General features: G+C 38.6%; 2 protein-coding genes across 2 annotated transcripts; both read left to right on the plus strand.

The window, feature by feature from the left end:
• Positions 1-4,078: 4,078 nt before the first annotated feature.
• LOC104905132 (hypothetical protein) lies at positions 4,079-5,206 on the plus strand. Its single transcript, XM_010693582.4, has one exon. The coding sequence runs from the start codon at positions 4,461-4,463 to the stop codon at positions 4,791-4,793; it is 333 nt and encodes a 110-aa protein (XP_010691884.1). The 5' UTR covers positions 4,079-4,460; the 3' UTR covers positions 4,794-5,206.
• Positions 5,207-9,772: 4,566 nt separating this feature from the next.
• Positions 9,773-10,967, plus strand: LOC104905165 (uncharacterized). Its single transcript, XM_010693616.1, has 2 exons — positions 9,773-9,846; positions 10,271-10,967. The coding sequence occupies exons 1-2, from the start codon at positions 9,773-9,775 to the stop codon at positions 10,965-10,967; spliced, it is 771 nt and encodes a 256-aa protein (XP_010691918.1).
• Positions 10,968-15,827: the final 4,860 nt, after the last annotated feature.

The raw sequence follows: 15,827 nt of genomic DNA on the forward strand, positions 1-15,827 counted from the left end.
AAGATAATCCTTTCCATGATGTTGCTGGGTATTTATCTCTAGAGCTGATGGACTGGATTGATTTTCTTCTGGAGGCACCAACTTTGTAATACCAGCCTGAAAAGCTTCTTCATCAATCCTCACATTTGCTATAAGAGACTCCTGCACATTTTGAGTGCTAATTTGAGTTCTTGCTGCAGTAGCCCTAAGGCTTAGTTCTTTCATCTTTGATGGATTGCTTTGTTGCAAGTTTTGACCATCTTGAGATGAAGCTATCCTTACCATTGATTTCAACCTTGTTTTCCCTTGATTCTTCTTAGGTTTTTCCTTCCTCTTAAGAATCTTAGGAACTGGAATTTGACTTATCTCTACCTCTTTTTCTTTTGAGAAAAATTATGGTCCAATTCCATTGTTTCTTCTTAGTCCTTGACTTCGGGACCTTTTCTGGAATGGTCGTTGGTAAGAAGGGACGTACGTAGGGTCATTAGGAATGACCTGTGTCCTGATCATCTCGAAAGTTAATTTATCTGAGCATGAGGTTGGAACACATACCTCCCCTTAAAGCTTTTAATCCCTCTATTGCACTGGTTTGCAACGGAAATTTTTGAGCAGCTTCTTTATAAGTTTTAGCTTTTTCCTCAGGCATCGATCGCCGCACTTGGACTTGTCTTTGCATTTACAGGCGCCTTAGCTTTGGCTAGAATAATCTTATATGCTTCCAATTCCATGGCCTGATGCTCTATTTCCGAGACAACTAATCTTTTGAGAGTTAGTTGTCTGGTAAGGAATCCTCTGAAGGCTTGGCAATGGTTCATGGTATGAGACCCGTTCATGTGCCATCTATACTTGTCTCCTAATCCTTCTTCATTAGCTATATTTGGCATAATCAGGTTTCCTTCATTAAGCAGCCTGTTAAATAACTAGTTACCAATTTCAGAGGCTTGAGATGCATGTAAAACGACAGAAAACTCATTATCAATTGCCACCATATTTCAAGACAGATGGAATGGCCGGTTTTTCCATATCAACTATGTTAGCATTTTCATCATCCGAAAACATGATATTTTTCTTATCACTCGTCCTGAATTTTATTTCTAAACACAATGCATTCAGAAGTACCGTGGGTAACTGCATCATACCATTTACATTATTTTGTCCCTTTAACTTCATCAGCGGTTTTTAATTTATGCCTCCCTACCAACTTTATTTTCTTATTAGATAATAACCAATCAAAGATGGCATTGAATTTCTTAGCATCAAAAGTGTATGTTCTCTTCTGTCCTGACTTTAAGTCTTTTGGCGCCGAGAATTCTCTTCTCTTTAGAGGTAAACATTTATAAGGTACTCCTTGGACCATTTCAGCCAAATCAACCTCTGGTGTTGTTTCGAAATGGAAAGGTTGTTTCTTTTTGGACAAAGAAGCTCTGATGCTTGGCTGCACTTTTAGCTTGTAGGTTCCTTTCATACCTTACGACCAATTCTGCTAATTCTACAAAATCACCAAAGACATGACCATCAAACCTTTTTCGGATGTGAATTAACATACCTTCTTGAGCCATTTGAACAAATTCCCTCTTAGGGATGCTAATATGGCACCTAATCTTAGCCATTTTGAACCTAGCTAGATAGTCTTCTACAGACTCCCCAATATTTTGTTGGATTCTAGCTAAGTCACTCAGAGTCACTCCGGGTTCAGTGTGTGCAAAATGATTAGTAAGTTGCACTTGCATATCCTGCCATGATGAGTGAATAGAGTTAGGTGGTAAATTTGTATACCACCAAAAGGTTGTTTCAGTTAGAGACATAAAGAACATTCTTAATTTCAAATAATCATAGTCAGCTACCTCCCTACACTAACGATTGAACCTAACTAAATGTTCCTCGGCTGACACTCTGTCATTGTCTGAGAATAAGGTAAAGTCAGATATCTTGAATGTCCTAGGGAAAGGATTGGCTTTATCAATCCATTCAGGGTAAGGCTTTTGACCTATCAGCCTATGACCCTTCCTAGAGTTATCGCCTACTAATCTTTAGACTAGCGCCTCAACTTGTGTTGTTGTTATGGGATCTTGATTTCTCCCTTGATAGCCTGGACTTCCATTTCCATTTCCTATGTTCCCCATTTGGTCATATATATGATTGGGATTAGGAATAAAAGATTGGTTATGATAACCTCCCATAGGCATATCCTGGCGATGCACATAGTTGGGATTAGGTATTCCTTGTGTCATTTGTGGCTAAAAATATGCCCATTATAAGGTACCCTTGTTGGTAAGTTCCAGTTGCATGAGCAAATGGAGCTTGATTAGAACACAACCTGGGGCATTCCCATGATGAGACGTCCTAATGATAGGTGGTTGGTAAGGCAAATAATTAAGTAGCAGGTGAAGGGTTCCCAGCCATAGTTGGCTGATTTAGAGGCACATATGCATGGGGTGAACCATTGTTGTTTGCAACAAAAGCACCTTGCCTCCGACCTCCATGTGATGGTCCAGATTGGTGTGTGTTATCTCCAAACTGTCCACCACCCATGGAAAAAAAAGGTTGGTGACGTCCTGACGCCTAGTGCCAGCCTAGCTCCACGCCCGCTGCCATTTTATCACTTCCCCTAAAATTCCCATGACCATTCACACTCTCCAAGGCTCAAAGGACTTGCCCTTGTTCGACCCCCCTGAGAGGAAGTTTGTGGATCATTTGAAACCAATGGGTCTATATTCTCGACGTGTGAAAAATGTACCCTTGCTGGGTAGGCAATTGGGAGATCTGGCGTTATCACGATCCCCTTGTGGTCTATTGAGTGAGACTTCTTCTAAAGCCTTAAGCAGTTTCTCATTGAGTTGATAATGTTTTTTAACTAAAGTTTCTAGACGAGTAACTACTTCAGTAGCAAGAAATGTTGACATTGCCTTAAAAGTGGCACTCATAGTATCATTAATATCTACAAGTATTCGATCTATCTGCCTAGAGTTAATATCTCTATTCTCTTCACTTATCCTTTCAAGGATGTCTGTGAAGACTCTGGCTGACTCATGGGCTAAAATTCTGTAATTAGAATCAAATTGTTGTCTTTGACTCTCCTTGGCCTTCAATAGTAATTGTTTCACTGTTTCAGTGAACTTTCCATACAATTGGTGCACGAATGCACGACCAGTACTACTTGGAGATGAGATTTCCCTTTGAGGAGTATCCCCTTGTGATTCTCCTGATACTTGTGGATTGGTTCACCCTCATCTTCAGGTACCTTTGATTAGATAAAATCTTGCTAACGTACTTTGTTATAGCCTAATGTATAACGCCCAATAAATTCAGGCGATTAGTATTAAAGAAGTCAGTTAATGCAATAATTAATCTATTTATTAAAGCTGAATATTCACACACGTATCCCAAACTTCTAAAAAGATTCTTTTATAACACACATGAAGATAAATCAGGCTGGACAATTAAAGGATAAACATGAAGATGTATACCTCCGTGGATTTCGACTAAAATTGGAGATTGAACAAACTTGTGACTCAATACATGCTCTAATTCTAGGATGAGGACTAATTATAACCCCTGAAGGGGGTTGGCTAATCTAGGTTAAGCTATGCTAGAGAAGAAAGTAAATTGCACGTTTGTTGTGTGTTGTAATTGTTGTTTTGTTATGATATTTCTTCTTGTATTTATACTACGGAGATGTGTGTAACTTCCTTTTTCTTGGAGGGAAGTTATTTGAATCATTTATGATTCAAATCACAACTACCATCTTCTGGCTTCATAGTAGTTGAATACTTTGCCCACGTTCTTGCATGCTTGGTAATCAAATTAACTTCAAGCCACATCTTCGTCTGTACTTTGACATTGCTTGACTTTTATCTCTTGACCATTCTTGAATGATGTACTTTCCTTTATGGACTACTGATTATTTGACTTTTATTAACTATTTATCATGTGCTTTATTGTATAATTGGGCTTCCATGCTTACGGAAACATTAAACCTCAAACCCTTTAGGAATTGATACAATATATCGCAATAAATGTTATCCAAACCTAAAAGTAATAGTAACAACTCCATACACCAATAGCGCTCGAGAAGCCTATTTTATCCCTTACTTTCTCTGCCTTCAAACAATTTTTCCTTAAAAAAAAATGCCAATTGGACCAAAAACGCCGTCGTTACTTCTCACCAAACACGAAAAAAGTTGGGTGAAGCTCAAAAAAATCACTTTCATGGATATCACTATTGCCACGGAAACAAATGTGAATAATTTAATACGTGGAATACCCTCTTTGGGCCTCCCTTCCAAAAACTAAAAAAAATATCCCTTCAAAGCAAAGATATCACCATTCCACCACCCACTGAAAAGAAGAAAAAAGAAACAATAAACAATAAACAATAAACAAAACAAAAAGCTCCAAATTCTAAAACCTCATATCTGATCTCCCTACACCCTTTTAATTTCCACTCCACTTTCTCTCTCCTAACCCCCCTAAACACAAAAATGGCCATATCAGACGCAGTAGTTGGGAATCTGATGACTATCTATCTAGCCTTAATAGCCGCGATCAAGGCATACGGCCTAATCATGGGTCAGAGCTTCACCGGCTTATTTGTACTTGTTGTGTCGTCTGCCGTCGTTGCCTTTGTTCTTGTGTCGACGCTTACTTGGGATGTCTCACGCAAGGCTACCAAAGCAGTTGCGCGTGTCGATGTTACCGGCGCTGCCGAGATTTGCCGCGGCGGCATTTGTTGGCACGGCGTTGCCGTTAAATCTCCGGCGTCTCAGGTCTGGTTTCGACTCCCTCAGCACCAACCCTTTGCTGCTCCCATCTAATTTTTCTAAATTCGGCCGCAGGTGATATCCGAGTGGTATTAGCGTCGAGATCCTCAAAGAACTTTAATTTTACCTATCTATAAAAGGAACATAATTTGTAAATTAATTAAGTGATTATACGATTTCAAATTTTGGACTTCTTTTTTCTGTTTTGACATTGGTGACACATGTGTTGTATAGAGTGATTCTCGAATTCCACTTGAATTTTGATGTTGGGTTAGTGGATGTTTTGGGTTGGTTTTGTGTGGTGAGGGTTTTTCTTTTTTTTTTTATTTTTATGATTTTGATTTTTTTTTTCTTGTTTTTGGGAGTTTGGATGGAGTTGAAATCACGGAATGTAAGTAGAATAAGTTGGGGTCACATACAGTTTTGTATTTTGTATAGTTTACTAATATAAGTTTGATTATTGTATATGTTCATGAATCTTTGTTTTGTCTTTCAGTTGTTTATGGTATGATTGAGGAACCAACTAACGTGTAGTATATGTCAGCTTAACGAACCTATGAGGAGTTGTGGAGTTTTGCATTTCCTGCCTTCCCCTTTATGACCCTAATTAGAACTTTAGAAGAGGACATATTAGATCATTTGCGCCCTATTCTTTTGAATTTATTTTCAGTTAAGTACAATTTCTTGTAGTTCAATTTAGTTTAGTTCTAACACTTTCCTATTCAGCTTTCTTCTAGTTCAGTCCAGTTTCTTCTAGCTGAGTTTTTTTTTCTGTCCAAATTAACGAGACTTTACTTGGTAAAACATTTAGATTTACATTTGCTATTATAATCCATCAGTGGCGTACTCTTTACAAACATCAAATCGTCCTTAGTCCTAACTAAGGGTCTGTTCTCTTCGGCATAAAACAGTTGAATTGGACTGGACTGAACTGAATTGAATAGTGATATGTATATCAGTTACCATATTTTTTTTAATTTATAAAACTGTTGATCAATTTAAAAACATATGTATATCAGTTACCATATTTTTTTTAATGTGTTTAGAGCATAAACTAATCGGTATACGGGATAGTTAATGTGAGATATAAAGGAGACTTGTGAAGCTTTCCTAACTTCCTATAATGCTACTTGTTGAACCAGAGAACCTTGTTGTACTGAGTACATATGAATTTTATACTCCTTTCACTATGTGCTCAACAAGAGCACCCTATTAACCGCTCTACCCAGTTTGAAAAACTGGATTAGTCTGGGTGTAGTAGTATCATAAAGCTATTGATTTTACTTTTAAAAGTCATGTACTTTCAAACTTTTAATGAAGGCTGCATAATCGCATGCAACCCCAAACTTCTAGTAAGGGTTGAGAACCTCACTCTTCATATGCAGCTGATTTTTACACCAAAATTCAGACATCAGTGGATCAATACATCTTTATCACTATATCTGCATCTACTGGAGTCTTTAAACAAAATTTCATTGACAATTCTAGCTGAATTTAACAATATCATTGAAAATTTTGTTGTTTTCTTGAAGCAACATAGTATGGACTGATTATATGAAATACATAATATACATCCTAGCAAAATTAGTTACTTTCCTGCTATATTTGAGAGCCATACCACACGAACATCTGCACTGAGGTCCTTGAAGTCCGAAGATTCTGAGAATTCTGCTCCAGACATCACCAGTAAAATAGATCAGATGCTACAAAACTTCCTGCTGAGAATACAGAAACTGCAATTTGCAGCACAAGGCCCAGTCCATTTTGCATCTATCACAAAGCCACAGAACCAAAATGATTTTGAAGAAGCAAGTTCTTTGAAATCGCAACTTTCTGTTTTTTTTTTTTTCAATGAATCCCATCCTCAACATTACAGATATAACTCTCTACTTATCAACACTTTTAGATATTCCTCTATGTTTATGCTAATATATTAAAAGGCGTACCTAAACAAGGTCCGATGCCACGTGGCATTCTCTCTAAGGGCGTTTTAATCCCTGTAATACACATATAATAAATTATTAGAAATTGCATAGTATAGGGTTTGATCCTGTGAACTCAAGTATATATACTAAAATCTTAACCACTAGACTAAGGCTATGTTTAGTTCACCTGAAATTTTCTGATCTGAACTTATCTGATCTGATCTAAACTTATTTTTTCTGATCTGATCTGATCTACAAGATTTTATCTTTTATAAAATATATTATTACTATTATATTATTACTTTGTAATTCATTATTATGCAATACATTATAAGATCTTATTCATAGTATTACTATTATTATCATTTTATTTCTATTACAACTTTTACACAACTTTTAATAATAATAATAATAATAACTATTATCATTATTATAATAACAACAACAATAATTATAATCATAACAATAATAATTATTACTAAAAATAATTATATAACCCAAGTCATTAATTTATAAGAGCAAATGTTTCACACTTTCCCTTTGAAAAAATATTTCACACTTGAGAAGTCGGCAGACTCAACTCTTTTTTTTCATATAAAATAACATAAGATATATACTCCATCCGTTTTATTTAATCTACACACTTACACTTTTCACGCATGCCAATGCAAAACTTTGAGGACTTATATCTTTAATTTTGTATTTGTAAAAATTATAAAAAGTACGTATTAATAAAATACATGTTATCATAAATCTAACAAGATCTCACATGACTATATTTTCATTCACGTATAAATCACAAATGATGGTCAAAGTGAAATTTATGAATAGTGTAAATTGTCAAAGTGTGTAGATTAATATGAAACAGAGGGAGTAAACAACTATGACTTACGCAAGAAAGAAATAAATAGTGTGCAACTTCAAATAGCTTGAGAGATTTGAAATTCGGTAGGAAGAAGTATACCGAATCTAAATTTATAATTTGTATCTCACACTTAGCTTATTTTGAAATGTAATCCGAACTTAGTAGTTTCGTTGTCATGAATTTGAGCTATCATATTTTATATATTTTTTATTTTTGCGTCAATCTTATGTTCTTAACACGTGGCTTTTAATTTTCTATTATTTATTAACAACAAAATAACTTAAAATAATAATAACAATGATATTTATAATGATAACAACAAGATTAATAGTAATTATTAATATTTATAATTAATAAGTACAACAACAATAATAATCCTTTTGAACAAAATGTACTAGTAAATAATAATACTCCCTTTGTATTTTTTTATCTTTCTCACTTAGAATCTTGACACTATTAACAATTAGAGAGAATCTTTTAGATTTTTCTCAATATATAAGAAAAAAAATATAGTCATGTGGGATCTTGTTTGATTAATCTCAACGAGTACTTTATTAATATGCAATTATTATAATTTTTACTTATATGTAATGAAAGATATTTAATAGTAATAATGAGTTATTAAATATAAGCATGATCTAATCTGGTCTGGTCTGGTCTGATCTGATCTGATCTGATCTGAACTTATTTTTTCTGATCTGATCTGATTAGATCCGAAATAAGCAAAAATAAGGCCGGTGAACTGAACATAGCCTAATTGATATTTAGTTGATACCATCTTAAAGTATAATGTTAATCAATAAAAAGTTTCCTTACCCCGGGACATAGCCCAAACCTAATAACTAATTTAATATGATAAGTAAGCTTCTCAAAGTTTATTATAATCCTTGGGAAGAAACACATTAGCCCAAGACACGGATGCTTTCTAGAATCACCAAATTTTCCTGTCCATAAAAATTCCCTATGACGAGAAGAAAATTTTGAGCCCAAATATTCCGCAAACTTCTCAAGATGCTTTTGGCCAAATTTAATCTCGCTGCATATGAGAGCAACGGAGACAACCAAACTTTAGCTTATTGGTGATTCTCTCAACCAAAAGCTTACCCTTAGCATAAGTAAGCCTTTTGGATCAGGGAGCTCCAAGGTACTGTTGCGCCCGGTATTAACCAACCCTATGACGGCATTAACGACGACAGTAATATAGTGGATTGGTGATCAAGAGCATCACCCGCGATTTTTCCCTTATTTGGGTTTTCTGCGTCAACAATTCGTTTTTCTCCTTGTATTTCCGTCGCTTAGATTTATTATTTGAATTAACTTTCTAATCAAGTATATATAGATCTTGTTGTTGGTTCCCCAATTCCTTTTGCCTACTAAGTACAAAATTGACATAAACAATTTGGCGCCCACCGTGGGACCACAACAAGATTTCTATACATTTTCTCACAACTTCTGCTTTTTGTTACTTCGTCTGTGTTTTCCCTTTGTTTTCTCCTCTCTTTTCTGTGTTTTCAATGGCAGGAGAATGGGTTACCACTCAGGAAGTCATCAACGAACTCAACCGCGTCAAAGCGGCGATTGGCACGTTGAAAGAGAGCTATGTTGCGTCTTGTATGGAGAATGAAAGCCTGAAGTCTACTCAACAACACTCCAAAGGAGCAAAATCCCACAACACTCGTGGCGTCCCCTAGATGCCTAACCTGGACGTTGAAGGGTTCGAGAACCCGCTGAATCGCAATGTCCCTGAGGACGGCAACGAATCAGAAAAAGGTGATGATGATGATGGCGGCGTCGGCGTCAATATCCCAGAAGGACTACTTCAAGCACATCCGCACGCCTACCTTAATGATCCTATCCAGCAACGTCTACAGCAGCTGAAGGACATGATCGCTCGAATCCCAGGCTCCCCTCGTCCCATGCAAAAGGCAACGCTGAACAGCTATGTGGATTCACCCTTTGCTGATCCTATTGCTTTGATCGAAGTGCCGAAGCGATTCTCTGTCCCGACCAAGAAGCTTTATGACGGCACCACCAATCCCAACGACCGTGTCGCCCAATACAAATAGAGGATGATCACAATCTCCATTCCGAAGAACATGCGAGAGGCATGTATGTGCAAGGGCTTCGGCTCGACGTTGACTGGACCGACACTGTATTGGTTCATTAATCTCAGCAATGGGACCATATCTTCCTTTGCTAAACTAATTAATGCTTTTAATATGCAATTTGCTAGTAACCGTAAAATGGAAAAACAAGCTAGTGATCTACACAGAATTGTGCAAAAATATGATGAATCTTCGAAAGAATTTGTGAACAGGTTTAACAGGGAGAAAGTCTCCATCAAACTGTGACGCCAAAACGGCCATTGAAGCCTTTCGGCGAGGAATAGACGAGGAGTCGGACCTCTACAAAGAGCTGACTAAATATCCCTGTCCAACATTCGAAGATGCTCATGCCAAGGCCTTAGCCCATATCAGATTGGAGGAAGACATGCAGTTGTGGAAGGCGTACAACAATGCAGATAGCCGGGAGTCCGCACCAACCAAACAAATTTTGTGGCGTCCAAAGCCTAACGATCGTCCATAACAAGTCCACAACGCCCGTCATTCCGGATCTGCCAAAGACCGGAAATGCGACCCTGGTCTGCCACCCAAGCTTGCTGAATACGGCTTCAGCGTCAACGCCTCAGGTATCGTGAATACATTGCATTCTTAGGGAAACACTATTAAATGGTCTTTAAGGAACGACAAATCAGCATCTCAGCGTGACAAATCCAAATTATGCGAATTCCATGGCGATCACGGGCACGACACTGATGAATGTGTCGCGCTAAGACGAGAAGTGGCCTACCTCCTCAAGCAGGGTGACCTGAAAGATTTATTGACTAAGAAGGGAAAGGAGACATGCTCCAAATACGACGATTGCCGACAACCACCTTCGTCGTCGACGCATGTAAAGGTAATCAATGTTATTAGTGGTGGATCAGATATCTGTGGACTGACCTATTCTGCAGCTAAATGTCACGCGAGAGATGGCCCCAACCAAGACGCCGTCCTAGAAAAGCTCCGTCACCCGCGCGACGTTGAACTTGAAGCGATGCCCATAACGTTCGACGACGACGACCTCACTGATGACAGGGACATACATCACGACGGACTGGTAATATCTTTAACTGTTGGTAATTGTTTGCTAAAACTTGTGTTAGTGGATAATGGCAGTTCAGCCAATGTCCTCATGAAAGATGCCCTAGAATACATAGGTATCGACGAACGTGATATCATCCGAAAGTCCACCGACCTCGTCGGATTCAGTGGAGAAGCCAAGCATACCATGGGAGAAGTGACGCTGCCTACTTACGCCAAGGGAGTGAATATGCCCACTAAATTTTATGTCGTTGACTCTCCCTCTTCATATAATGTTATTTTAGACAAGCCCTAGATCCATAGCTTGAAGGCCGTCCCGTCGCCATATCACCAATTGTTGAAATTCCCCACCAAATTGGGGGTGCACACAACAAGAATGTCACTCCTTTCTGTCCGTCAAAATCAGACGCTAAAAACACTGGATCAGATGCTAAATGGCTGATGCAAAAACCCCTAGTCGCTAATTCTCCATAAATCATTCGCGGAGCGGACGCTAAATATCTAGCGTCTGAAATTTGAAATTTAGCGTCCGAATCTACGTAGATAGTAAATAGCGTCAGCGATTTATAATTTCTAATCTCCCTCTTGTCGGATGCTAATTAGCGTCTGCATACGACATACAGTATTTTACGTCCGGTCAATCTGACGCTAAATAGCGTCCGCTCGTAGCAGACGCTAATTAGCATCCGACATAACAGACGCTAATTTGAGTTTACCAGACACTAATTGGTCATATTTTTGTAATTAATTTTCTTCCTTTTTTGCTTAGAGCGGATGCTAATTGCACTACGACGATCGCTAATATGTTTTGTTTTTTTTGGAAAATAAACCTGAGTTGTAGTATTTGAATATTTTTTTAACCTGTTTCATTTTCCAACAAAATATACTCAACCCGTCCGCTAATGCGCTGAATTCTGCACCAAAGACCTCTTTGCATTAATTAGAAATTAATACATACACTAACATAAGTTAACATAAATTCATACATACACAAACATAAGTTAACAGTCTTAACTAAATTGCACGTTCTCACGTCCCGAAAAATATACAAGATAGATATTGTAAACAATAGTAGGAGCCTAAGTCACAAACGCATCACCACCGCCGGTTGGGGGGTCTCGAGGCCCGGTAAAGGGGAAGGAACCACCACATTGGCTCATCATCTGGCTGTAGCTCTCCATAGTCTTCCTCATCTGCGCCAGGTACTATAGGCCAGGTTCTTTAATTTATGGTCATCCCTAACGTATTACATGATTACGATGTTGTAGGCCTATAGCCTTTTGATGAGTCCTTTTCTTTTAATTATTCGACTTAATTCCACTAATTATTGGTTACATCAAGGCATCGGTAACTCTTAAATTATAATTAGATGTCAATATATTATAATTTATAGACATTTCTTGTAGGGTTATTGGATTGTGATTCGTGACCCTAAAATCATTTGTCTAATGCGTATACATCAATCAATTCTTGAATTAGTTATATAAATAACTTAAAGAAGTACTAAATAAGGTTCGACTAAGTGGTAAATGTTTGATTTTATGATTTCAAAGTCATGGGATCAAACAATATTAAGAGCTTTTTGGAGAGTCTGGTTTCCCTTACCCCTCCCTCCCAAGAAAAATCAATTTTAAGCCAAAAAAATTTTAAATTAATGAACAATAACAACAACTAGCAAATTAAAAAAAATTGACAACAACAACTAACTAATAGCAACAACAATTTATAAATTAATTAACAACAATTTATATAGTACTTAACACCATTAACAACAACAACAACAACATTAACAATTAACAACATGAACAACAATTTATATTTAGAATTTTTACAAATAAAAAAATAAAAACAAAAGCATCATACCTGGGAGGCGGCTGGAGGACCGGCGAAAATGCGGCGCGACGGAATTGCAGGTGAGAGAGAGACAAGCCGGAAAATGCAGGTGAGATAGAGAGATCTTCGATAGAGGAGAGTGATGGCGGTGAGTGGCGGCGCCGGAGATGGGCGGCAGTGCGGCTATCGTGTGGCCGAATGAGAGAGACGAGGGTTTGTGTGGTCGAATGAGAGAGACGAGGAAAGATAGAGGAGATCTGAAATTCTGAAGTGGTCTTGTAATGTTACAGCTTTTTCCGTCCGCCAACCAGACGGTAAATAAACGGGGGCGGACGGTAACTGTTGTACTTTTTTTTTAAAAAATTTCCACTTTTAGCGTCCGCTAAATGGACAGTAAATACCAAAACGGACGCTAATTTACGTCCGTTTTAAAGAACGGACGCTAATGCTAAATAAGTGGATGCTAATTTGCATCTGGCTTGAATCGGACGGTAAAATTTGAATTTAGCATCCACTTGTATTGTCGGACGGTAAATTCAGACGCTAAAATGACGGATTCTTGTTGTGGCAAGAGATGAAAGGGGAGAGACGGATTGCTAAAGAATGCTACAAGACTTCTCTTAAGCCTCGTAAAATGGAGGCATAGAAACTATAGATGCACGCGTTGGGAGAGCAAGATTTCGATGAGCAACAAGTAGATGACGTCATACTAGACTCCAGCAAGCCAGAACAAACTATCAAAATAGGAGCGTCATTATCTCCCGACGTTAGAAGTCAGGTAATCAAATTTCTCACAGATAACGCTGACTGTTTTGCATGGTCGTATGAAGATGTAATAGGTATCGACCCCGACATCATCACACATTGACTTAACGTGGATCCTTGTTATAAGCCCGTAAAATAGAAGAGAAGTAAGTTTGGCCCCGAACGAAATCAGATAATCAACGACGAAGTTCAGAAATCAATTGACACCGGTAAGGTAAGGGATGTCAATTATCATGATTGATTAGCTAACATCGTTGTTGTAGGAAAGAAGAACGACAAGTGGTGAGTTTGCATCGATTTTACCGATCTTAATAAAGCTTGCCCTAAAGATCTGTTCCCGCTGCCACACATTGATGCCCTAGTTGACGCCACCGGCAGACATGAACTACTAACATTCATGGACGCATTCTCCGGGTACAACCATATACTCATGCATCCAAAAGATCATGATAAGACATCGTTCATTACCGATCGTGGCATCTACTGTTATAAGGTCATGCGGTTCGGACTGAAGAACGCCGGCACCACTTATCAACACCTTGTCAACACCATGTTCAAAGACCAAATAGAGGACACTATGGAGGTGACATTGACGACATGTTAGTGAAATCCAAGGCTGCATGTGACCATGTCTCGCATTTACAACAAGCATTCGACGTCATTAGGAGGTATTGTGTGAAACCAAATCCTACTAAATGTTCTTTTGGAGTCTCTGCAGGCAAATTTCTAGGGAAAGTTGTCACACAACACGACATCGAAGCTAGCCCTGATCAAATAAGGGCCATTCTTAACATCCAATCCCTAAGAAACATGAAGGAGGTGCAAAAACTCACCGGCCGTGTCGCCGCTCTGAACTGATTCATCTCTAAATCCTCCGATAGATGTCGACTATTCTATGATGTCCTTAAGAAAAACAAAGGTTTCGAGCGGACTGATCGACATGAACAGGCGCTAAAAGAACTCAAACAGTACCTAATGATGCCACCACTACTCTCTAAGCCATCCGCAGATGAACCTTTACAACTATATGTCGTCGTCAGTGAATCCTCAGTTAGCGCCGTCCTGGCCAGAGAGGAACCAGAGGGGCAATTACCCGTCTATTATGTAAGTAAATCCCTTGTCGACGCTGAAACCAGGTATTCTTCCTTGGAAAAACTTATTTGACACTGGTGACTGCGTCTAAAAAATTGAAACATTATTTTGAAGCACATGATGTACATGTGAAAACTAACTATCCCATTAGTCAATCTTGAGGCGTCCAGAACTGACAGGATGGATGAGCAAGTAGCCAGCTACTCTCACTAGTTATGACATAACGTATCAGCCACAAACGGCGATAAAATCACAGGCCTTGGCAGATTTTGGGGCCGACTTCAGCCCACGACTAGAAGCGTCTGCGCAGAGCGAGGTAAGTATGCTAGATGTTAGCATGATTAACAAGAAGTGGATCTTGCATGTAGATGGATCTTTGAACTTTCGAGGCGCTGGACTTGGAATACTGATGAAGTCGTCACAAGGGGACATCATAGCCCGAGTTTTCAGCTGCGATTTTAAAGCTACCAAAAAGGAAGCAGAATATGAAGCATTGTTGGCCGGATTGACGCTGGCCAAAGATTTAAATACTACCGAAGTCGAAGCCTGCAACGATTCACTGCTGATCGTTAGTCAAATCAAAGGAGAATTCGCCGCCAAAGACTCCAAAATGACGGCATACCTGGACGCAGTCCAATTAAAGGTAAAATCATTTACAAGTTGTAACATTTATCAGATCCCAAGGAATCAAAATATGCAGGCGGATTCCCTAGCCAACATTGGTTCTACCATGAGGAAGTCAGGATTCAAGAACATACCTATAGTACAACTCGCGATGCCGGCAATTGGTCGGCCAATAGTCGACTGCGACATCAATGAAATCACGACGCCGTCCAGGAGTTGGCAAGCGCCAATCATTTCGTACCTCAAAGAAGACATCCTCCCTGAAGATAAATTACAAGCCCGAGAGGTATGCTTTAAATCTTCAAGGTATGTACTGCTTGACGGTATACTCTTTCGTAAGCTCATTGCAGGACCTTCGGATATTACTTGCGACAACGGTTCTAAATTCATAAGCACACCTACACAAAATTTCTTATACAATTGAGTACCGCAACACCTAGATACCCACAGACAAACGAACAAGCCGAATCAAGTAACAAGTCAATCATCAAAGTCATCAAGAGATGCCTCAAGGCAGCCAAAGGCAAGTGGGCAGATGAACTCCCGTCGAACACGGCACAGTTTCTACACAACAAGGACACACACCTTGAGAAGCCTAAAACCGAGGACCAGGAGTACTCAGTTGGAAGTAGTATCTACCTCTTCATTGCAACTGATAACCACATGGCCTCGACATGACAGGTACCTAACGCATTTGCAAACATACATGCATACGCAACTACACACATACTGCGTATTTATCACAAACAAAGCATATTATATTGATATTTTCCATTAAGGCAATCGTTAAACATCCCATAGGAACATAAATATAAAGAGTTTCAAAAAGTGCCCTAGCACT

This window comes from Beta vulgaris, chromosome 1, assembly GCF_026745355.1.
Source record: "Beta vulgaris subsp. vulgaris cultivar EL10 chromosome 1, EL10.2, whole genome shotgun sequence".
In the NCBI taxonomy this organism is placed as follows: Eukaryota; Viridiplantae; Streptophyta; class Magnoliopsida; order Caryophyllales; family Amaranthaceae; genus Beta; species Beta vulgaris.